Source organism: Triturus cristatus, chromosome 6 (genome assembly GCF_964204655.1).
Source record: "Triturus cristatus chromosome 6, aTriCri1.1, whole genome shotgun sequence".
NCBI lineage: Eukaryota > Metazoa > Chordata > Amphibia > Caudata > Salamandridae > Triturus > Triturus cristatus.
The window spans coordinates 1,010,117,890-1,010,141,878 of NC_140589.1; the positions used below are offsets into that span (position 1 = coordinate 1,010,117,890).

General features: G+C 45.4%; 1 protein-coding gene across 1 annotated transcript in view; it reads right to left on the reverse strand.

Annotated features, from left to right (window-relative positions):
• The window catches only part of CCDC170 (coiled-coil domain containing 170), a 244,970-nt gene extending 222,329 nt beyond the window's left edge, over positions 1 to 22,641 (reverse strand). Inside the window, exons 1-3 of the mRNA XM_085611791.1 lie at positions 22,408 to 22,641; positions 21,301 to 21,377; positions 9,433 to 9,460 (exon numbers count right to left, since the gene is read on the reverse strand). Coding sequence (XP_085467917.1) covers positions 9,433 to 9,460; positions 21,301 to 21,377; positions 22,408 to 22,560 — 258 coding nt within the window. The 5' untranslated portion in view covers positions 22,561 to 22,641. The remainder of the gene's footprint in view (positions 1 to 9,432; positions 9,461 to 21,300; positions 21,378 to 22,407) is intronic.
• Positions 22,642 to 23,989: the final 1,348 nt, after the last annotated feature.

Sequence of the window (23,989 nt, forward strand, 5' to 3'; positions counted from 1 at the left end):
AAAATCTGCTTAAAGGATTTTGTGGTAACCCCAATTAAAGTAAAGCAAAACAATTCTATTAGACAACAATTGAAAATACACCATTTATGGTTAGCTACAGAACCATGACAATAACGTATGCATTTGGTCTTCCCATGTGTGCCCTACTTACAAGGACATAAAGTATACCATCACTTACAGTGATGGGCATTAGGTTCCCCAGCTTCGAGGTTGACCGCTCTAGCTGTTAGGCCACAACCGTTTGTCATATGCCAGCTGCAAATGGAAGTATTGGATACATTGGTGATGGCATGCATCATTGATGATGCAGTTGTTGAAGTCATATTGCCATATGTTATGACAAAAGTGATCTCATTTGTTAAGTTATGCTTGGGGTCACAAAAAAGTATTTGGGAAAGAAAGTTATGTTTTAGTAGCTAACCAAGTGGTTAACTTTACAATTTGGTGATAAAAAGTGGTTCTTTGAACGGCAATTATGTTTGTGGGGTTGTGTGCATTGGAGCAAGTCAATAGTTGAATGAATGGATAAGTGAATGAAAGAATACATAGGTGAGTGCCTGAGTGCGAAAAATTGATGAATGAATGGTGAATGAGTGCTTGCATAGAAGCAGAATGAATAGGTGAATGTGCTGGTAATAGATACACATCTTGATATCTAAAAAAACGCAAATAACCTACAGTAAACTACAAAGTTTGGGATATTTGTTGACACAGATCTTTGAAAGGAACTTTAAGTACTGTGTCTGAGCACTTTTGGATCACCCGTATCTACTAAAACTTTCAAAGCGACAAATTTTGCTCTTATATGAATTTTGACACAGAAAGCTTAAGAACTCTACGAACTCTCAAATGACTTAATAGAGCATCTGTATTCACAGTCCATAGTTTTAAAGCCAATAATTATATTCACCAAGAATTATATTTCTTATATCATATGAAATAATAAATTGGAAAAAATTAAAGGTATTTTGAGACACTTATTGCTGGTGGACTGAGTGCAGTGAAAAATGTGTTATCTGAGAGGTTAAAGTGTTAAATACATTCCTTTTGTGGTTTACCCCTTTACCAGGGCTTCCTCGGGAACCGCTTTAATTTAATTAGAAATTATTCAAGACAGCAGTACTTTTAAGGTAGTGCAGATTAAGTGTTTTTCAGTTACTAACCAACCTCAAGGGTCATCAATGTATTCTTCCCAGGAAGGGGCATGTGCTTCCTCAGACCAGACCACAGTCCTCCTCTGAGACTCTGTGCATAAACAGGGCTACCTCATGTGCTGCAAACCACTTTTCTATATCATCTTCCACCACATAGCAAGAGACCAGGTCTTTGGGGATTTGAACTCTTTTACCTCTCCTAGGCATTTCACTGTCGCTGCTACCATCATCAGTGAACTCAGAGGTCCCTTCGGCCTCTAGGTCCAGCTCTCTCTGGCTCCTCCAATATATCAGCAGAATCTTCTTCTTCACCAGGGCTTACGTTTTCTCCTTTACGGCCAGGGTTGCTGCAGCCTGCTTTTCAGCAGCTACAGCAAAGGTGGCCAGCTGCAATTTAAGAGCCCTCTCCGAATGTCTGTTAGCCCTCTCTAAATTGGTTAAAACTGTGAGAGGACACACTGCTCCCTACTCTGGACAAAGTAGATGATGCTGCTCCCTGGGAACTGTCATCTTCTGGCACCGTTCTCCCTGCAATGTCATCATCCTCTTCTTATGTGTGGTGGACTGAAGAATACGTACTTCTTCCCAAGCTCTGAGAGCAATCTGATAGTACCTTTTCTCGGACTTCTTCACTAGCCTTAGGCCTCACTTCTTGCCCATCCTCTTTAGATTTTTCATGATGAGTAAAAGAGATTTGCTCTTTCTGCAGTGTCACCTTGGATTGTGTGCCTTTTTTGCTGAACCCTATATTTTCTACCTCTAAAACTCAGTGCACTTTACACCTTATATTTTGCGCTAAAGTGCTTGTGCTCAGCATTTCAACATTATAAATTGGTAGACTACTGATTGGTATATTCAACTTACATTTAAGTCCCAAGTCTATGGTACAATGTATAAGTATACCACTGGTTAGTAGGGGTAAAGTGAAAAAGTTTTACAGCCAGCAAAAACAGTCAAGACAGAATTCTGGGGGTATGTCACTGTTAGAAATTGGATTTCAGGTTGGCGAGCGCATGCGCTTAAACCAGGCAGAAACCACCACTCTAGTCAGGGCAAGGGAGTTACACACTGAAGATAACCCCTGTCCACTCCCTTGGTAGCTTGGCACGAGCAGTCTGGCCTATCCCAGAGGTAATATGTAAAGCGTTTGCGCAACACACTCACACAGCAGCGACACACTAGGCACACCACACAAGAAACTCCACACAAGGTTATATAAAAATGTAGCCTTTATATTAGCATAAAAACACATTAGAACGTATTCACATATGTACATTGTGCCACCTGGCACTGGGTATGAATTTACAGAGGATTATATACATTACAGGACCAATCGGGCCAATGTCATCACCATTAGAACAAACACGTAGGGAAAATAAAAACAAACAGTATCTATTGGGAATCTTGCACTTGGCACAAACACATTAGGCATACATTATAGCAGGACATACTATAGTATATTGTGCATGCTGGTACAAAGCATTAATCAAACATCATGATTGGCATCAGGACCCCAAAAGTCCTGCAGGGTGCAAGCTGCTGCACAGGGGTGACCAGGGCCCCATCCTGGGCTTGACCCCAAAATGCTTCTTTCTCCGCGAGGCCTCTCAACTGGCCCCACCTAGCTGCAGATGCAGCCAAAAAAAAAAGTGCGTAATGCACAGGGGGGAGGGGGTGCCACTCACCCTTATCTCCTTCACGGGAGAATGCCCCCAGTACTCGGTTCCAGGAGTAATGGCCTTGGCAGTCCCCCTGGCAGGCAGGGGGACGGCCAACAACAAATGCGGCACATACCAGCCCCTGAGGGAGGGATGGACACATGCTGTCCGTTCCGGCGGGGCAACTTCGCATGGTCCCTCACATCTGCTCCGGTACGTACAACTGGTCAAGGCAGCTGTCCACTACCACTCGGGGCAGCTGCTATTGCTGGGGAATGGAGCCACACTATTCCCACCTCACGCATGGCCTCTCACCTGAAGTGGGGCCAAGCAGCGCTCTCCTCACGACCTAGACGCAGGTGAGGCCCGCTTCTCCGTCTCCACTGGGAAGCATGGACTCCACCTTTTCAGGGCAACAGCCCAAAACGAGTGAGCCGGGGCTTCCCGCCCGGGCTCCTAAGAATTACCAGCAAAACGGATCACAGGACACGGAGCGAAGCACCCGTTGGCCCCGCCTACAGTCAGGCACTCCTTGCCTGGCTTACGGTTTGCGGATGGCTTTTCTCCTTAGACCGTGGAAGGAGCCCACATCTCAGACTCAGGGTGGAAGACAGCACAATGCCCACCTTGCGCTCCTAGTGGGTAGGACCCCCTCTCATCAAGAGTGCAGGAAGTCAGCACTTCCCAGTTTCAGGGTCTTGAGTCAGGCCAAAGCGCCCACTACACCTCGGTCAGTGAAGAGAGGCAGACAGCACAGCGCTCCCCTCAAGCTACCTTGTTCCAGTCCGGGGGCAGGAAACCATGCACAGGCAGGCCAGCACGCAGGGCCTCTTTCCGGGGGTTTCTGCTGGCAGTCTAGCAGCCTGCCAGCCGAAAGTTCCCCATTAGCACCAACAGCTCCTCTCATGGGGTCTTAGCTCCAATACTTATACCAGCTAGGTATTTGTTCTCCCCCTGGCACAGGGCTCTGTGCCTGGTCCAAACCAGTTCTGGGGGGCACTCATAAACATATTTTCAGTGCACAAACACTTTTTTAGTGTAGGCTCTGGCCCCAGGTACACCACAGGGGGTGGAGCCAGCATTATGGAAGCCACGCACAGTACTTTTCAGGCCCAGGTGCTACTCCTACCACCACTCCAAATGCAGATTGGCCTATTCAGCCTAGCGCTGACTCAACCACCCTCTCTGGAGCCACTGCACCTCCCCAGTCCCTGTCACTCCAGAGCCAGACATGCAATACACAACAGGCAGGCACAAAGACATATAGCACACTGAAATGCCTACTTCTAAAAGTTCCATTTCTAAAACAGTGATAATAAAACTGCGAACACCATTACGCAGCATTTATTACCACCATTCCAAACATACCAAACTTGATCACGCTACTTCTCTCATACCAGGAATTACCACTGAAACACATATCAGGGAATCCCCAATGCATTCTAATGAGAGAGCAGCCTCACAGTAGTGAGAAAACAAAATGGCTGTATGTCACTACCAGGACATGCCACACAGTTAAGGCACATGTCCTAACTTTTACCTACAGCGCACCCTGCCCATAGGGCTAGCTAGGGCCTACTTTAGGGGTGACTGATATGTAGTAAAAGGGGAGTCACAGATGTGGCACCTACTTTATGTGCCACATCACAGCGGCAGTAAACTGCATGCGCAGGCCCTGCAATCACAGAGGCCTGAGACAGGTTTGAAAGGCTACTTTGGTGGGTGGCGCAAATAGCGCTGCCAGCCCACCAGTAGTATTTAATATACTGGCTCCGAGTATATGAGATACCACTTTACAGGGGACTGATAGGTAAATTAAATACGCCAAACATGTGTAGACCAATCTTACCACATTTATTATAGAGAGCACATGCACTTTACACTGGACAGCAGTGATAAAGTGCCAAGAATCCTTAATCCACCAACACCAGGTCAGAAAAAATACCAGGAGGAAGGCAAAATGTTCAGGGATAACCCTGCCAAAAGGGCCAAGTCTTACAACCACAAAAAAGATGGTCACTCCCACTGGAGTTAACAAGGATTATGGGCAAAATAATACCAGGAAAATTAGTAATTCTGGGCCTGAATCCCCAAGTAATTCCTCCTTCTCTCCTACTATTCTCCCTGATTTTAGCAGCTGAAATCTCCGTGGGTTACATGAGAGGCCTGTGCTAACTATTGACTTCAGAATTCTCGACCGGACCGGCAACAGGGTTACCAGCCCCATTAAGAACTACGAGCCTCATGTAATGAGTGTAAAGAATGTTCAGTTGTATTCACCTACTAAAGTATTTACTTAGACATGATGTGTATTCAGTTTCCACATTGGATGTCCTGCATGGTAAAGTGTAGCTTCTGCATACTTACAAGTATGTGTGGCAAAAACCAGTTCAGCAGATAAGGAGGCACTTCTTATCAACGGTATTTTTATTTTGCCGGCAGCTTTTTTATGCGTTGGACGTAAACTGTGACCTGCTTAATGTCTGCACTGTTCTGCACCATATATTTTCTCTGCTTCCATTGGAATTTTCATACATAAAATTTTGCACGACAAATTTAAATGTCGCCAATAGATTGTAGCGGTACAAAAGGGGGTGGTGATGGACGGAGCATCAGAACCAATCAAACACTCACACCCAGTCAACAGATCTGGGTTTGATCCATCACCGTTCTTTAGCCCACTCTGCCACCCCAGTTCAGACATGGTCATATGCAAATCAGTCTGACCCTGTGCCTCATGGGAACAGTCCAGCCCGAACTGCCAAGCCATGTCTTCCCTGGACCGGAAACAAGCTTCCTAGGACCGGTTTCTGGCATTTCAGCCGTCTTCAGCCAGGCTTGCTTGAATCCAGTGGCAAAGTGAGCAAGGGACTCACGTCTGAGCATACCCTGCCAACTTATGGCAAACAAAGCGGTACAAAAGGGGGTGGTGATGGACGGAGCATCAGAACCAATCAAACACTCACACCCAGTCAACAGATCTGGGTTTGATCCATCACCGTTCTTTAGCCCACTCTGCCACCCCAGTTCAGACATGGTCATATGCAAATCAGTCTGACCCTGTGCCTCATGGGAACAGTCCAGCCCGAACTGCCAAGCCATGTCTTCCCTGGACCGGAAACAAGCTTCCTAGGACCGGTTTCTGGCATTTCAGCCGTCTTCAGCCAGGCTTGCTTGAATCCAGTGGCAAAGTGAGCAAGGGACTCACGTCTGAGCATACCCTGCCAACTTATGGCGAACAAAGCGGTACAAAAGGGGGTGGTGATGGACGGAGCATCAGAACCAATCAAACACTCACACCCAGTCAACAGATCTGGGTTTGATCCATCACCGTTCTTTAGCCCACTCTGCCACCCCAGTTCAGACATGGTCATATGCAAATCAGTCTGACCCTGTGCCTCATGGGAACAGTCCAGCCCGAACTGCCAAGCCATGTCTTCCCTGGACCGGAAACAAGCTTCCTAGGACCGGTTTCTGGCATTTCAGCCGTCTTCAGCCAGGCTTGCTTGAATCCAGTGGCAAAGTGAGCAAGGGACTCACGTCTGAGCATACCCTGCCAACTTATGGCGAACAAAGCGGTACAAAAGGGGGTGGTGATGGACGGAGCATCAGAACCAATCAAACACTCACACCCAGTCAACAGATCTGGGTTTGATCCATCACCGTTCTTTAGCCCACTCTGCCACCCCAGTTCAGACATGGTCATATGCAAATCAGTCTGACCCTGTGCCTCATGGGAACAGTCCAGCCCGAACTGCCAAGCCATGTCTTCCCTGGACCGGAAACAAGCTTCCTAGGACCGGTTTCTGGCATTTCAGCCGTCTTCAGCCAGGCTTGCTTGAATCCAGTGGCAAAGTGAGCAAGGGACTCACGTCTGAGCATACCCTGCCAACTTATGGCGAACAAAGCGGTACAAAAGGGGGTGGTGATGGACGGAGCATCAGAACCAATCAAACACTCACACCCAGTCAACAGATCTGGGTTTGATCCATCACCGTTCTTTAGCCCACTCTGCCACCCCAGTTCAGACATGGTCATATGCAAATCAGTCTGACCCTGTGCCTCATGGGAACAGTCCAGCCCGAACTGCCAAGCCATGTCTTCCCTGGACCCGAAACAAGCTTCCTAGGACCGGTTTCTGGCATTTCAGCCGTCTTCAGCCAGGCTTGCTTGAATCCAGTGGCAAAGTGAGCAAGGGACTCACGTCTGAGCATACTCTGCCAACTTATGGCGAACAAAGCGGTACAAAAGGGGGTGGTGATGGACGGAGCATCAGAACCAATCAAACACTCACACCCAGTCAACAGATCTGGGTTTGATCCATCACCGTTCTTTAGCCCACTCTGCCACCCCAGTTCAGACATGGTCATATGCAAATCAGTCTGACCCTGTGCCTCATGGGAACAGTCCAGCCCGAACTGCCAAGCCATGTCTTCCCTGGACCGGAAACAAGCTTCCTAGGACCGCTTTCTGGCATTTCAGCCGTCTTCAGCCAGGCTTGTTTGAATCCAGTGGCAAAGTGAGCAAGGGACTCACGTCTGAGCATACCCTGCCAACTTATGGCAAACAAAGCGGTACAAAAGGGGGTGGTGATGGACGGAGCATCAGAACCAATCAAACACTCACACCCAGTCAACAGATCTGGGTTTGATCCATCACCGTTCTTTAGCCCACTCTGCCACCCCAGTTCAGACATGGTCATATGCAAATCAGTCTGACCCTGTGCCTCATGGGAACAGTCCAGCCCGAACTGCCAAGCCATGTCTTCCCTGGACCGGAAACAAGCTTCCTAGGACCGGTTTCTGGCATTTCAGCCGTCTTCAGCCAGGCTTGCTTGAATCCAGTGGCAAAGTGAGCAAGGGACTCACGTCTGAGCATACCCTGCCAACTTATGGCGAACAAAGCGGTACAAAAGGGGGTGGTGATGGACGGAGCATCAGAACCAATCAAACACTCACACCCAGTCAACAGATCTGGGTTTGATCCATCACCGTTCTTTAGCCCACTCTGCCACCCCAGTTCAGACATGGTCATATGCAAATCAGTCTGACCCTGTGCCTCATGGGAGCAGTCCAGCCCGAACTGCCAAGCCATGTCTTCCCTGGACCGGAAACAAGCTTCCTAGGACCGGTTTCTGGCATTTCAGCCGTCTTCAGCCAGGCTTGCTTGAATCCAGTGGGGGAGAATGTATGCATTGTCAGCATTCCGTCCATCATTTGTTTGTTGTAACGCTTTTCGCCCTAAGTGGGATGGGTATTCCCAGACGTGGGACCCGTGCTCACTACGCCACTGGAGTCAAGCTATCCTGGCTGATGACGGCTGATAGCCAGAAACCGGTCCTAGGATGCTTGATTCCGGTCCAGGGAAGACATGGCTTGGCAGTTCGGGCTGGACTGTTCCCATGAGGCACAGGGTCAAGACTGATTTGCATATGGCCATGTCTAAACTGGGGTGGTGTAGTGGGCAAAAGAACGATGGATTTAACCCAGATCTCTTGACTGGGGGAGAATGTATGCATTGTCAGCATTCCGTCCATCATTTGTTTGTTGTAACGCTTTTCGCCCTAAGTGGGATGGGTATTCCCAGACGTGGGACCCGTGCTCACTACGCCACTGGAGTCAAGCTATCCTGGCTGATGACGGCTGATAGCCAGAAACCGGTCCTAGGATGCTTGATTCCGGTCCAGGGAAGACATGGCTTGGCAGTTCGGGCTGGACTGTTCCCATGAGGCACAGGGTCAAGACTGATTTGCATATGGCCATGTCTAAACTGGGGTGGTGTAGTGGGCAAAAGAACGATGGATTTAACCCAGATCTCTTGACTGGGGGAGAATGTATGCATTGTCAGCATTCCGTCCATCATTTGTTTGTTGTAACGCCAATAGATTGTAGCATCAACAAATTCAAATGGCAGCAAAACAAAGCTGTTTTCAGCTCTGACCAATGCCACTGATAAATTGTCATTCTTCCCCCACAACACTATTCATGTGTAAGGATGGAAGCAGGCCAAACGAGTGGTGTGCGCGCGCCACAGCGACCCATATGGTTTCAATTATCGCGCCCGTGTCTGGGCACGATAATTGAAACCATATGGCAGCAATGCGCATAATAGACACCAATAGGCCATGGGCGGAGCAATGCGCCCGCCTTTGGCCTATTGCGTGCTATCTTAAAAACAAACACGCAGGCAAAGGCCAATAGCAGGACACAAAAGTAAACACATGCTCCAGCGTGTACAATTCCAGGCTCCGTTTCGGAACCCCAGACAAAAGGACTCTCGCTGCGCGAGCAGTCCTACACACTGCATCGCTAGGCGCGAGACCTAAAAACAGTGTGTTTATTGTTTTGCAGTGAATACTATGGGAACTTATTTTATATGAAGCGTGAAGCCAGTTACCGTGCAATACAATGAGTAGGTTGGGTGAATTGATGGGAATAGTAATGTGTCTGTGAGGCTTGGGAAATGATAGCAATCATACAAGTTTTTTAATTTTTGTTGCATTCCATCATTAGTTTTACTTTGTTAGGTTTCTACTCATTCTTGAGTTTGGGTGATCTTAAAATCACTTTGGATTAAAATTAACAATCGAAAACAATTGAGCTATAAAATGAATCACTAACCTTCTGGACTTCATTTCTGCTCTTCTTTCTACAAAGAAAACAACACATTTTTAAATATATGACAAGTGAGTTGCCTTTGATATACAGCATATATTTCAGGTAGACCCTTTCAAGTAGAAAATGTAAATTACAGCAGCAGGAAAATCTATCAGCGTCCTACAGCCGGAGTTATTCATAGCTAATCCTAGAAACATTTAAAGACTTGTTTTTGTTAGTGGGCATAGATGTATCTATTTATTTTTTGTGGCCTCATGTTGTGTTCAGTTTGTTCAGGTCTGAGTTTCTAGGAGGTAAAGAAGCAGAACGTTTTAGAAAATATATTCGATGTTCATAACTGTCCTATTTGTAAACACTTAAAAATAAGCAGAAACAAAGCAAACACAATAATGTACCTTGTAACTTGCAAAGGAGCAGTGTCTTTGTGTTAAGACAGGTATCTGCTGAGTGTTGGGAATAGTTTATCAGCAGGGTTTAGTGTTAGTGGCATTTGAACCTAACATGTAGCTAGCTGCCTGGGCGCATTAGAAGCTCTGGGTCACTAGCTCCTTGAGAGGGAGGGGCCAACATCGATGAGGAAAGGGGAGAGCCCAGTGTAACTATCAACAACAGGTCTATGTTGTATCGAAATGTGTGGCTGTGGTGTCGCGTTGTGTCCACCTCCATGTTTCACTAACCAGGTCTGTCTCTGACTACTCTTATATTCAAGTATCATCTATAGGGTTACCTCGGTATAACCGCCACCAATCTGCTAATTATTTCCTGTACCTCATGATGCTACTTGCAAAACTTCTCTCATCAACTTCGCCACACATTTGAATACAAGTAAACGTCACCACGGTCACGTTGTTTCTCCATTTATCGCGGCTTGGTGTGTCTCCCCTCCATCTCACCATGCTTGTCCATTCATGGTATGGCCACTCATTCTCTCCTTGTGATGTCTATCTGCTCATCACTAGCTCGCGGTCTCAGTGGCGTGACACAACATGATGCCCACCCCTGTGTATGTGAAGAGGGTCGCTTAGCCTCGTAGATATTCATTGACCTTGGCATTGAATGGGAGCCCCCATGAATTGCTGGTTTCGAGGGGGAAACTTCCCTACTGTACGTAGACTGGTGCTGGAATAGTAAATCTTACTACTCCTAAGTCCAGCGCCCTCCAGCGCAAGACGTTGTAATGACTTGCGATGTAAAAACTGTGATGTTACATACTGCGATCATTTTGATCAAGTTGTAACATCACATATTCGTTTCAGTCCTCCAATGTGCCGCAGGAGCTTGGGTTAAGCCCCTACTTGGTCTTTCATGAACTTTTCACTGTCCACGTGCATTCCCTACACGCTGTTGCTCTTGTCTGTCCTCTTTGCCTTGTTCCTTCATTTTACACAGGCTTGTGGTTTCACCTCCCCTCTGCCTGTTACCCCATTTATCACAAGTTTGCGCTCTCCCCGTTCATGCTCACTCTCCCACTCTATTCCTTCAGATATTAGGTCATGGCATTAACCATGTCTCTCCCTTCACCAAAAGGTCTCTGTCTCTCTACCCCTTCCCGTCATCATCTGATCATAGTATAGGTGTCTCAACTCTCCCACTCACCCTGTTCTTATTAATTGCACTTTAAACAGTCCTGGATAATTACAGGATTTAGGGCCATATGTAGGTAGACTGTGTTTTGCGATTCTCTAATTGCAATTTTTAAGGAATCGCAATTAGAGAATAGCAAAATGCAATGTAGGTAGGATTAGCAATTTTTTTTGCGAATCCCACCCATTCCTTATTTGCGATTCTCTAATTGAGAATCGCAAATAAGGAATACCTTGCCATGCATTCCTATGGGCTAAAAGGCCCATAGGAATGAATAGGAAGACATTCTCAATTTGCGATTCTCAATTAGAGAATCGCAAATTGAGAATGCAATTTCAAGGTTGCAAGGGTGTCAATAGGACACCCTGTTGCACCCCTGAAATTAGCATGGGTGCACATGTGGTGCACATACATGCCCTAAGGGCATGTGTGTGCACCACATTCCACTTTGAAAAATGCAAAAAACTGCATTATTACAAGAAATCGCAAATTACCACCAACCTGTAGTTGGTGGTAATTTGCGATTCCTTAAGGCCAAATAGCACTTTTTTGGAGGTTCCTACATTGCATTTAAGGAATCGCAAAATTTGCGATTCCTTAAATGCAATTGCAAAATAAGGAATCGCAAATTTAGCGATTCCTTATTTTGCATGCAGATTTGCCTTCCTACATTCCACTTAGCAAATTTGCGATCGCAAACGCCGAAATTCGGCGAATTTCAGCGTTTGCGATCGCAAATTTGCTTTCTACATATGGCCCTTAGTCCTATATGTGCGAATGTCAATTTACCAAACACTAGGGCCGACAAATATGACATACACATATTTAGCACACATTGAGTAACGAAATATTTCTTTCGTTACTGAAAGTATGGGCCTCTCCCACGAAGAAAGACAAAAACAAACTGAGCCTATCTTTTCATGTTTTTAACGCATTCCAGTGCCAAGTAGGCAACGAATCCTACTGACACCCACGGTCATCAACAAGCAGAATTTAAAGTAGGAGTTAATTGAAGAATAGCTGGAAAATGCCATTTTAGCTTTAATGAATATATATATATATATATATATATATTTAATCTGAAGGAGACCTATGCTGTTTTATAGGTGCCTAAATGCATGGGAGTTAAGTAGAGAAGGATTGCTCTTTGATTCTGCTTTTGCTACCCATGCAGCCAGAAGATCAAACAGCATTAAACAATTAAGAGCCCTATTTAAATTCTGTAATATACAGCCATTGTCAGCCCCCAACCTCTCAGCAGTAAAAAGGAGGCTGCTGGGGGGCTATGGATGTAACAAGGGGTCAACCCTTTCCCAACATCAGCAGTTAAAGGTTGTGTATGTCACATTTTTCACCCCTAGTGTTTTGGTAAATTAACATCCTCACATATAGGATAAAATCCTGAAATTATCCAGGAAAGTCGGCAGAGGAGAGATTGCCCATTTCCCTGGCCACACTTCTGGGGAGACACACAGGCTCTGCACAGGCCTCAAACAATCATAATAATGTTACCACAAATTCAGGTCTAGTTACTTGAATAATTTACCCAACCTAGATGTAATAAAATGGGTAATTGGTGAAGGGGTGGTGGGAGCCCCACTAAGGCAACAACCACAATCGCTGTCAGGGTGAACCAGAAAAAAACACTAAATCAACCTGTGATTAAGCAATGTGTAAAGTATTTATGCAGCAATTAAACAGTAATAAAGTGAAAACTGAGTGCAAGAAAAATCCCAAACCAATTTAGAATAATAGAGTAATTGTTAATATATAAAATTATATAAGAATGACAAAAATCCAATCAGTAGAACCGGAGACATTAAAATTGTAAAGGCTTTGATGAAAATACACCAAGAAGAAGAAAGAGCTATTCCCAGTTATCTGGGGCCATTTACGGTTATCTGGCCTCGCTGGCCCATGGGAAAGTCACAAGCTCCGACCGACTGCGATGGAACACAAACCATATACAGGGACCAGGTTTGCCCACTGAAATGTTACCTTTTCTAGTTCGTCCCGAAGAGTTCCATTCATGTTGTAGGAGTAAACTTTCATTATAAAGAGCAGGCTGAGCATTGCAGACTGTCGTTGTTGAAGCGCAAAGATCCAGTTGTAGCTGGAGTTTCATGCTGGCGGTCGCTGTGGGCTGTCGTTGCCTGTAGTGTGAAGTGCAGGTCTCATGTTACCAGTTGTTGCAGAGGGTCACTATCATCACGAAGAGCAGGTCTCACCAGAGCTTTGTATTGGTGTTCGTCACAGGCTGCAGTGACTTGCCACAAACTGTCCTGTTTTCCGTTGCAAGGAACCCAAACCTCCGAATGTTCTCCTGTTACTTCAGGAGGAGCTCTCATGGATGCCAACCAAATGTTCAGGACCTGAGGGGAACATCTTGGGGCTCAGACCTCACTCCGGCAGAGACCAGCAGCAGGGCTCAGGCAGGACCAGGCAGGTCCACTTGAAGCTGGTCAGCTGAGCAGATGTAAAGATGTTTCTGGAAGCTTGCTGTATTCCAGTAGCTCACACAGGTTGTCAGCCAACTGCCATTGGAGTAACTCTGGATAGCCTGGGATCAAGGAAGCAGGTCCAGTTTTCCTTCTTCAGGCAATAAGGCAGTCCTTCAACCAGCAGGGCAGTCCTTATGGCAGCAGGGTAGTGCTTCTTCTCAATCTTCTAAAGGTCCAGGAGTGTTCTGATGAGTGGATATGAAGGTCCTCTTTTTATACCTGGTACCACCTTTGTGTGGGGGAATTCCTTGACCTACCACCAAAACTGTTCCTCCTCTTCTGCTGACTCTGGCTTCAAACTGTCTAGGGTGACATGGGCAAGGTAATGCCTGGTGTCAGGTTCCTTTGTGTGTGCAGTGGGCAAGGTACCTTTGAAATTTAATCAGAGCATGGTACAGCTACTCCCAAGCCACCCTTCCAGGAAGACCCTCTCCCACTACACCCAGGCCCCATTGCTCACTGTCTGAGCTCAATACACATCCTTAATGGGAGAACCATTGACAGGCCAAGGCCTCAGAAACTTCGAGAAGGAAAATGCCAACTTGCTAAAAGTGTATGTCCCAAAAAGGAGCCCTGTCAGGTCCTTCAACAAGATGCACAGCCAATTGTGTATACTGAATTTCAATCATTTTATTATATATTTATCCCACTAATATTCCATTTGTAATCCAATAATTTTTCAAGTTTCCTCTTTCCATTTACATTCATCAATTTTATTCAGATTTTCACAAGTGCCTTGTGAGGCTTTCTCTTAGCAGCACTGGAAGGTTCACAGTTCCTCATGACACATCCTTATTGCTTTAAACCCAATGCATTTCGGGATGACTCCCTTCCTCAAGGATAACTACAATGGAAATAATAATGAACACCCATCAGTTCTTTCTGTTCAACATGTACAACGACTCAAAACTAAAGGCTTAATCCCAAATAATACACACTAATTATAATGTACATTGAAAAAGCTGTACACTACATTACCCAGAATCCCTCATTCGTGACACTTACTGGCGTCTTTTCAATAGTGCATCTAAACTCCCCCATGTGAGCCTAACACTCCAAAATAAATTCACTAATTCAAAATCCAAATCTGTGTACATGAACTGCACAAAACTGCTACATGCAATCCGTATTAACTAAAAACAACCATTCATGCTTACTAACAAGTAAATTAAAATACAGCTATAACTATCTCCTCTCAGTGCCCACAGAAATTCACCTGTGTCATGGAGAAACCCATCTGTCAAATCCGAGTTTTTGATCATCTATATGCCTTAGCAGGCTGTTAAAGTTTCCATTTAAATGCCGTCTGTGGATCGGTCATATAGCTACTTCCCCATTCCTAGATGTTTTCAAATAAGACCCAGTGAGCACCCGAGTACTCAAATCACCTGCTTAATTGTTCATCATCACGTGCTCTCACTCTGCCAAGCAAGGAAAGAATGAAAACTAACGTAAGACCAACCATCCACCGTGCATGACGTGCTCTGAAAAGTGAAAACCCCTGAAGAGATACTAAACCTGTCCCACGTTTCTCCACCACCCAAACATTATACCAATCTATTATACCCCAAAAGTGTATGCAACAAATATGAATTTAAAATGCCATAACCTCAAACTGTGTGAATCTCGTGTAGCTTCGAACATATAAATACAAAGTAAATATCCTGCATTACTAAAATTTTTGTATAAGCATATTTTCTCTATCTGCTCCCAATCTGACTTTAGCACTTATTAAATGTAATAAGGTAACTCAGTGTTAGCCAATGGGACGGATAGGCCTGACAACAGTGAAAAAAGACTTTAGGAGTTTTTCACTGTCAGAAAATTTACAACTTAAACACATATGTCCTACATTTTAAACACCATGCACCCTGCTCTATGAGCCTTTGAGACCTACCTTTGGGGTGACTTACAAGTATTAAAAAGGAAGGTTTAGGACTATAACTGCTGATCCCCCAAATATTCAGAATCCTAACAATATATGAAGAAGCCAACTGGCAGAAGTTGCTGCTGGTCCCAGTGGGGATGACCGACGAGGTGGTCCTGCCCTCGATCCCAGCTCTCCAGCAGTCATTGGTCCCCTTTTAGTACGTGAGCATATAGATCTCGCTGAAACAGGAAGAGTACTGGGGACTGAACATAGAGCCACAGCTCAGTAAACTTAAGCAGCAGCTGACAGCGTGGGGTAAATTCCCAGTTTCAATATGGGTAAAGTGGCTCTGTAGTAAATTATTTCAATTACGCAGCTGCTATACATCTTACAAAATCATCTGTACTCGTTGCCTCACCCCTTCTTCGGCGGCTTACATGCTACTCTTACTTCCTACATGTGGGGAGGTGGCCCTCGACAACTAGAATTGCGAAGATTGTTCCAGCACCATGGTATGGCAGACTGGGGGTGACAGACATACAATTATATTATTGGGCTGCGCATATGCTTCCTTGCAACGACTGGCAATACATCGACAGAGACCACCAAAAGACCGACCTCGAACTGAGAGAGGTTGAAAGATATGGATTGTTGGTCCTTCTGTATGGTTCCAGATCTCCTGGAAGACCTTCCCCCCGTTACAAAGTTAGTAATCGATTGTTGGTACGTGGCCCTAAATGCATTGAATGGCTGAAATGATCGACCCGGGTATCTCCCCTGTGGGTGGGATAATGAATAACCTCAGTTTCACATCTACAGGGATTTGAGTCCTGGGACAGAATAGGGATATCCACACTGGGAGATGTGTGGTTCGCCTCACACATGAAATTGTATGCAGAAATGGGGGCAGAATATGATCTCCACAAATCAAATTCTTTCAGGTTCTCCAGCTAGGACACATGCTGGAGGGGTACAAAGAGGCCACTCAACCCAATTCTAGATCACAGCCAACTTGAGGCCAACCTGGCTCTTGAGGTATAAAAAGTGAAGACATCTCAGGACTTTATAGGACACTAATGATAAATGTGTCGGACCCACTCCTGCTAATGAGAGAGCATTGGTTAACGGACCCCGGGACAATAGATGACTTTGACTGACTGGAAGCCAAGATGTCAGCTAAGTCTCAGGTGATCTCCTCAAGGCTGCACCTGGAGCAATTTAAAAAATGTCACTGAATCTATTACACTCCTGAGAAAATGCATAAATCCTCAAATGATGTATGCCCCCTCTGTGGGCCAGGGGTGGGAATCTTGTTGCATATCATCTGGGACTGCCCTCAAATTTACAAATTTTGGTTAAGGATCCAGACCACTGTACAATGTACTTTGGGTTTCCTAGAGGCACCCAATTCTCACAGGGCCCCTCTAGGTATACGCTAAGGTTGCGATGGGTGAAATGGAGACAAAACAGTATATAACATTGGCTGCCTAGTGGCTAAAATGGGCATTGCTATGCTCCGGCGCTCACCCACAGCTCCTACACTGACAGAATAACTCTGTGGTATGGACCACAGTACCCTAGCGGAGGCCATGGTAACAAATCCCGTGGATGCACAAGGTAATATAGAAAGATATGGAGCAAAAGGTTAGATCATTTACAAGATTTACTGCCACAAACTGTAAAACACTACACTCCAGGAGGCAAATAATATTACCATGTCACATATCTCAACAACCATTTGGGAAGGCGGTTTTAATTTGCATAATGTGCATTAGCAACATAAGCTTAACTGGTACATTTTTATTGTGTTTGCCTTTGTGCAGAAATGAATAAAAAGTAATTTTACAAAACTGCACTTCAGGCTGCAGTGGCAGGCCTAAGGCATGTTTTTGAAGGCACCTTCACTGAGTGGTACAATGAGTGCTGCTGCTCACTAGTAGCATTTAATTTACAAGCTCTGTGTACATGTAATGTCGTTTTCTAGGGACCTTCAAGTAAACTAAATGTGTAATTAGGTACAGTTCAATTTTACCATGTTTGAAGGAGAAAGCAAAGCAGGTTGCCACTGGATAGAAGGGGAAACGTACAGTCCTAATCCCAACAAAAATCAGGCAGTCAAGGCTGAAGGTTTGGGGGAATACAATGCCAAGGATGTCAGATCTAACAATGAGCCACTGGTTCTTTGTCAAAAAACATTATAATTGTGATCCAGGATTACCAGTTGCAGTCCTTTCAGGGGTAAGAGTACACTTTAGTGCCAACCATGGACCTGGGACCTGTAGGTGCCTTGTGGGGGGCTGGAACTCGATCTCCCAGGGTGTACTAGTGGGGCCCAGGGCCAGTCCCATTGTTGCTGGTCAGTTGGACTCTTGCAGATCCAGGCCTTTTGCTTTTGTGTCCCTGAAGATTACCAGGAGGTTAGCCAACTAGCCCAGGGGGTCTAATCACTGGTCCTTGGCATGAGTCGTGAGCAGGTCCAGCCCTTGATGTCTGTCTCTCCATGACATCAAAAACAAGAGCAGCCCAGCTCTTTCTGAAGTCCTGTCTTGGTTTAGGAGAGCGGTCTTTCTTTCTGAGGTCCACAGTTTCAGCAGGTGCAGTCTTTCTGTTCCTTCCGAGTCCAATAGTGTGCTGAGACTGGTACACATAAGTGCCAATTTTATGCCAAATTCGACTTTGTGGGTGGGGGACTCTCTAACGAATGAGTGAAAAATTCCCCAGGGAACCGTACCCATTCTTACATCACTTCCTGGGGAATTGCACTAAACAATCCCATAGTGCATCACTCTGCCCAAATATAAGAAGACAATACCATTACTCCCTTGTTCAGAGCTATGGCCATACCCCTGAAGTGTGTCCATTATAATGAGCAACTCCTACCAGGAAACCAGTTCTGCAATACGTTTTTCACTCCCTGGAGTGAGATGCCAGCCTATCTACGTTCACAAAGGAGAAGGCAGGATACAGTGTGGCTAGTATTTGTCCTTTCAGAGGTGCTTCACCTTTGAAACTCCATTCACCTGTGGCCACAGCCCACCAGCCATTCTGTCAGGAAGAGGCCACATCTCCTCCCACCAACAGGCTTCTTGTTCCCCATTCCTGGGAGCACATCACACCCACTGGCATGAGGACAGCAGGCTGTCTCAGATGACAACTGCAGTAGTTAATCTGAAATGTCTACTAGACCTTTGGGGCAAGAAAATTGTGACTTTCTAAAGTCACCTTATATTAAAAGTTACTTTAAATCCAATTTCAGCACTATGTTGGGTTTAATGTAACAATTAATTTGATCTTAATCACTAGAGAGTAACTTTTCCTATGGGTAGGTGCTAGCCCATTTGGCAGCATAAAGTTTAGGTGAAGAGCAACAGTAGTTGACAAAAATGTCTATCTTCATCAATGAGTAAAGGTTGGATGCAGGGGAAATCCTCCAAATTGGAGAGTTGCCCTTACACACCCATTAAGGTGTCATGCTTCATCATTGGGCATTATGCTCCTCGTGGGGGTGGCGCTGCAGTCCCCCACGGGCTCTGCGAGGGGGCTCTTTGGCGGAGATCTTTTGTTAGAGGAATGCCACAGTGGTGAGTGCGGGTGTGTGGGGAGTGTGCAGGTGAATTAAAAATAAAGTAACGGTGCCCTAGGTAGTATTTATTCTTGGGTCCGTTCAATATAGTTACAAACAGGCAAAAAAGGAGCTCATATACCCTGCTTTGAGTGAGGAAGGTTCGTTTGTGCTTGAAAATTGAGTGAGTAGTGATATAGTTAGTAGTCCGGTCAAAATGTTAACTGGAAGTTAGCAACTAGTGGTTGGATTATTGTAACCCCATGTCAGCCAATGGGACTTCCAGCCTTGCCACAGTGAAAATGACAATGGTGAGTTTTCACTGTCAAGACATGTAAAACGGAATAAAATGTCCTTCTTCTTAATATTTTACACCCTGCCTTATGAGCTTAGAAGGCCTACCTTAGGGGTGACTTACAAATAATAAAAAGTTACTGACTTAGCAAAAGGGTTATTTTACCATGCCGAATTGGCAGTTTAAAAGTTGAGCGAATTGGCTGCACTGACAGAACTAGAGCCAAGTTTTCACCTTGTCACTGTAGTGGTGGAACAATAAGTGCTTCAGTCCACTGGTGGCATTTACCTTACAGGCCCTGGGTATACTGAGTACCAAATACTAGGGATTTACAGGTAAGTTAAATATGCCAATCAGGTATTAGCTGATTGTACATACTTTATAAGGGGGATCAGATCACATGCACTGGGGCCTGATCAGAAGGGCCCATTGCACTTTGGTGTTGAAAAACCAGCAGCGTCAATCCAAAAATGTGTGGGGTGATCATACAAAAAAGATGCATTTCCTTACAATAATGATACCTTGATGATGTGCTAAATAATGCCTATTACAAGTTTTCCAATTTATATGGGGAATTGCCTTCGGATTTTGGTGCTTGTAGTACACAAATCTACTTGTCCCAATATTTACTGGTCATTTTTCACTTCCACAGCGTCTGACCCGCTAAAATGTTGCTATTCCTATAGATAGTGGTTTGCATGTTTATTGAAATTTAATTAGCCACTTGTAATCGAAGATTTAATCTTCACCAACACATAACAAGTAAATAACTCTAAAACCGCAATACATGATGCCTTGGGCTAGCAGAAAAGATGCACATAGATGAGTTTCCTTTTTTACTGCGCACCATTCCTTTGTAGATAGTTTTACTCTATGTTATATTTTAACACAGATTTGTATAGCACTGGACTGCCACTGATATGGCCTTGATACGCTGTTTGGGAGTCTTCACACCCTAATCTAGAGGACTCAGTATGTTATGTTATGTTATACAGATTTGTAGAGAGCACTATCACCCGAGAGGGTATCCTGGCACTGAGAAGGTGTGTGTCTTGCCACACCTAGTGGGACTACTCGAAAAGCCAGGTATTCATATTCTTGCTGAATTCAAAAAGTGAGGATGAAGCTCTTATGTGAAATGGCAGAATATTCTATCAGTTTCACGCCTCTCCCACCGCAGCACGCCTCTCCTACATCTGCTGGTAGCACCGGAAGCACCCAGGCTTCCAGACTCTTCCATCCAATCACAACGCTGCCTGAGGAGCGCCGTGATTGGCCTGCGCGGCCTGTTTGGCTGCTTAGGCAGTTCCTGGGGATCCTGGGCATATTCTCCACAGGCTTTGCAACGCAGCCCAATGGTGCGCATGATGGTGTGGCCGGCCCTAGAGGGTCAGTCAAGTCGTCATACCCACGTGAGTGGAAAGCACTCCTGTTCACTCTGCGGCGAGCCAGCCCCGCCCGGTCCGACCTGGCTTGGGCAACAAAAAAATAAAATGATAAAAGCTTCTTCTTACTATTATTTTATTTGCCTTTTACACTGCTCAAGGAGTAGTGGGGCGACGCTCCTCCGTCCTAGCAGAAGAGCCGCCACTGCGTTCTATGCTTTAGGAGCGATGAAGGAGAAGTCTTGACCACCAGATTTGGTTTTCTGTATGTGTGGGATTTGTGCAAGTATGAGTCAAAGACAAGCAAAGGTGTTGTCTAGAAAGATTGTGAAAGAAGACAGGATTGTTGAGGTATGCTCTGCCAGTGTTATGTAGTGCCATGAAAGTGTGGGTGAAGAGTTTGAAAGGTGATCCTTGTGAATGAGGGGCCAGTGGAGCTCCTTCAGGTGCGGTGTGAGGTGAGGGCAGCGTGGGAGGATGAGAGTGTGTCTGGCCACTGAGTTCCGAATGGTATGCAGCATTTGGAAGACAACAAAGGGTCATAGTATATGTAGCACAGGTGGGAAGCTTTGCATGTAATTAAGATTGAGATTCCAAAAGATTATCACAGTAACTAGCTAAGAACTCTGGGAACTTCTACTATTTCGCTTAATTTCCTTAAACAGTATACAGACCTTCCTGCCCTGCGGGTCATAGTGAAGTCTTCGTTTTCGTCCATCGGTCTCCTAATGGGGTTAATCTGCTCTGGCACCTGGAGTAAAATTGTAGAAAATTAGAAAGTATATTGTGTAATGAATAAAAGCATTAACGGGCAAACGCGAGTCTCACACTATCCAGTGTCTGTCAGCTCGGTGACGGTCCAGTCATCAGAACATACAAGAACTCGGTGCAGGCATGTTTAACACATGTTGATAGCATTTATACACTGCCCCAGAGCCAGGGCACAGGTATTCTGAAACAGCCCACCAGATGAAGAACACTACAGGCAGTTTACAGCCGGTCTATGTGATTCAAGAAGTTGTCTCGTATTGTCACTAGGGGAGCATCGCACACACTCATGCATGGCAGCAGGCGCGCCGAGTGTGATTAGTATGATGGGAGGTACAGGTGACAGAGAGGAGTATAACGAGGGCTTTAAGTGGGCCGGGTCCTGGTGGTGATCCGCACCGGCAGTTCTAAAAAGCAGGTGCTGAGACGGGCCCCCTATCGGGCTCTCCGTTTTCGCCCTCACCCTCAGGGTGAAAAAAAAATCTTAACTGTGCAGCAGTGCCACTCTTTATTGCCTTTGATGCAACTTCAGAAAGACTCGTTATAGTACTTTCAGTCTCTTCATTTCAGAACTGAAGCATTTTCAGTGTTATATACAACTAGTTGCTTATTTGTCTTATGCAACGAACAACTATTGACAAAGCCAATAGACCTGGCCTGTTGAACGTGTGATGTTACTTGCTGTATTACACATCTGGATTCAATCACATATGCAACTACATTTAAGCCACGCCCTTACGTACATCAGCCATGAGAGACCCCTCCGTTTTTTCATCCCACTTAAAGCCCTGAGTATAACTTCTTTTAAAAACAAAGTAGAAGTATCGGAATGGGATGAAAACAAACCAGGCCCGTGTTAACCGAGGTCACCACTCATGGGGTGTGGGATAGTTGGTGCTGTGGAAGAGGGCACAGCCTTGAGACTTTGTGACTTGGCCTGCACGTGATCAGGTGTTGAAGGCGCGGGGCATGCTATTGGTGCCGTAAGTAGGAATGGTTGCTCGGCGTGTTACCTCGGTGTAGCTCCTCCAAGGAGAAGTGTTGGGAGAGTAGCAACGGAAGGCGACGTTACTGTTAGCATCGATGATCCGGGCTGCACTGGGGGGTTCGGCTCCGACTGCACCGCTGGCTGCTGCCCCACTGGCGATGCTGCTGATCTCGCTCATGCTTTTGTCACGCGCGGGATCCCAGGGCAACGAAAGGGCTAGCAGAAGATCGTGCGCGAGCTCCGGGCAGCACCCGTAGAGCCTCCCTGTATTGTATTTAAGCGTCATCCGTGTCTCCACGACAACAGGATACACACATAAGGAAGCACAGAGCGCGCGCCCGGCTCAGCGCCATACATAGAGAAGACGGACTGTTCAGTAATGCCAAACCCAGGGGTTATCCTCGCTCGATCTCCGCCATAAAGCTATTTTTTTGCACCCTGAATTAGAATGGAGTCTTGAGAAAGTCATAGTCTGGTTGTATTTTGAGACGGGTTTCTTTCTTGGGCGTATCTTATGTTGTGTCTGTTTTTTTAAGTGTGTAGGAAGTGCCAATACCCACAACTGCTGACTTTGGAACTAAGGAACTAGGTTCGAGTCTCGGCGCAGGCTCAACATCCTGTGATTCTGGGCAAACCACTTAATCTCTCCCTGCCTATGAATGAAAGTGACGTGTTGGCTTTGCCCTCAATTAAAGTGATAAGATGTAAGGACAAATTGAGAAACATATGAATTATGGCTTAATACCGGTTAATGGACAAGGAAAACTGAATGACAACATAAGAATGAACGAACAAGAGAGTGTGGTGATGGTAGGAAGAATGTTGTTGGACGAAGGGATCAATAAGAAAATATAGCAATGCATAATTGGATGAGACAATGAATATATTGAAGCTCTTAACTATTAAATATTAAGGAGGGTCAGTTTGCAGAAAGGGAGAAGAAAACAGTGCCCAATTACTCAGCCAAGACCATTAATGAAAAATGTGCACAACTAGTTTCCCATAGCTATTGATTTTGCAGATTTTTACAAATATCAAAGCAAACATGGCAGAAAGCAAACATTACAAAAATGCAAAACTGTATTATCCCCGTGCACTCAAAATATGGTTGGTGGTTCAAAAACTCGTGTCGGCGCCCCTTGTGTCACACGGAGTCCAACCGTGTCTTAAACTGTAGGGAATGTTGTGGGGAGTGTCACCTTCCCACTGAACAAAGTGCGCGCTATATTCAATGAAACACTAGGGTTTCTTCACATAGTTCAATTTATTGATTGTGACAACAGAGCTTCAATGGCAACGGAGACCCGCCGGTCCCTAACCCCTGACGAAGGGTCACGATTGACCCGAAATGCATTGGGTGGATGTTTAACGTTGAACACAAAAAACGAATGATTTGTTTTGTCAGAAGATGATTATGGATACAACATTCAAGTGATTCATGAACTGATGAATTTTTGAAGTTTAACCTATGGAGTAATTTTTCGTTACAATCAATAAATTGAACTATGTGAAGAAACCCTAGTGTTTCATTGAATATAGCGCGCACTTTGTTCAGTGGGAAGGTGACACTCCCCACAACATTCCCTACAGAAAGCAAACATTAATCA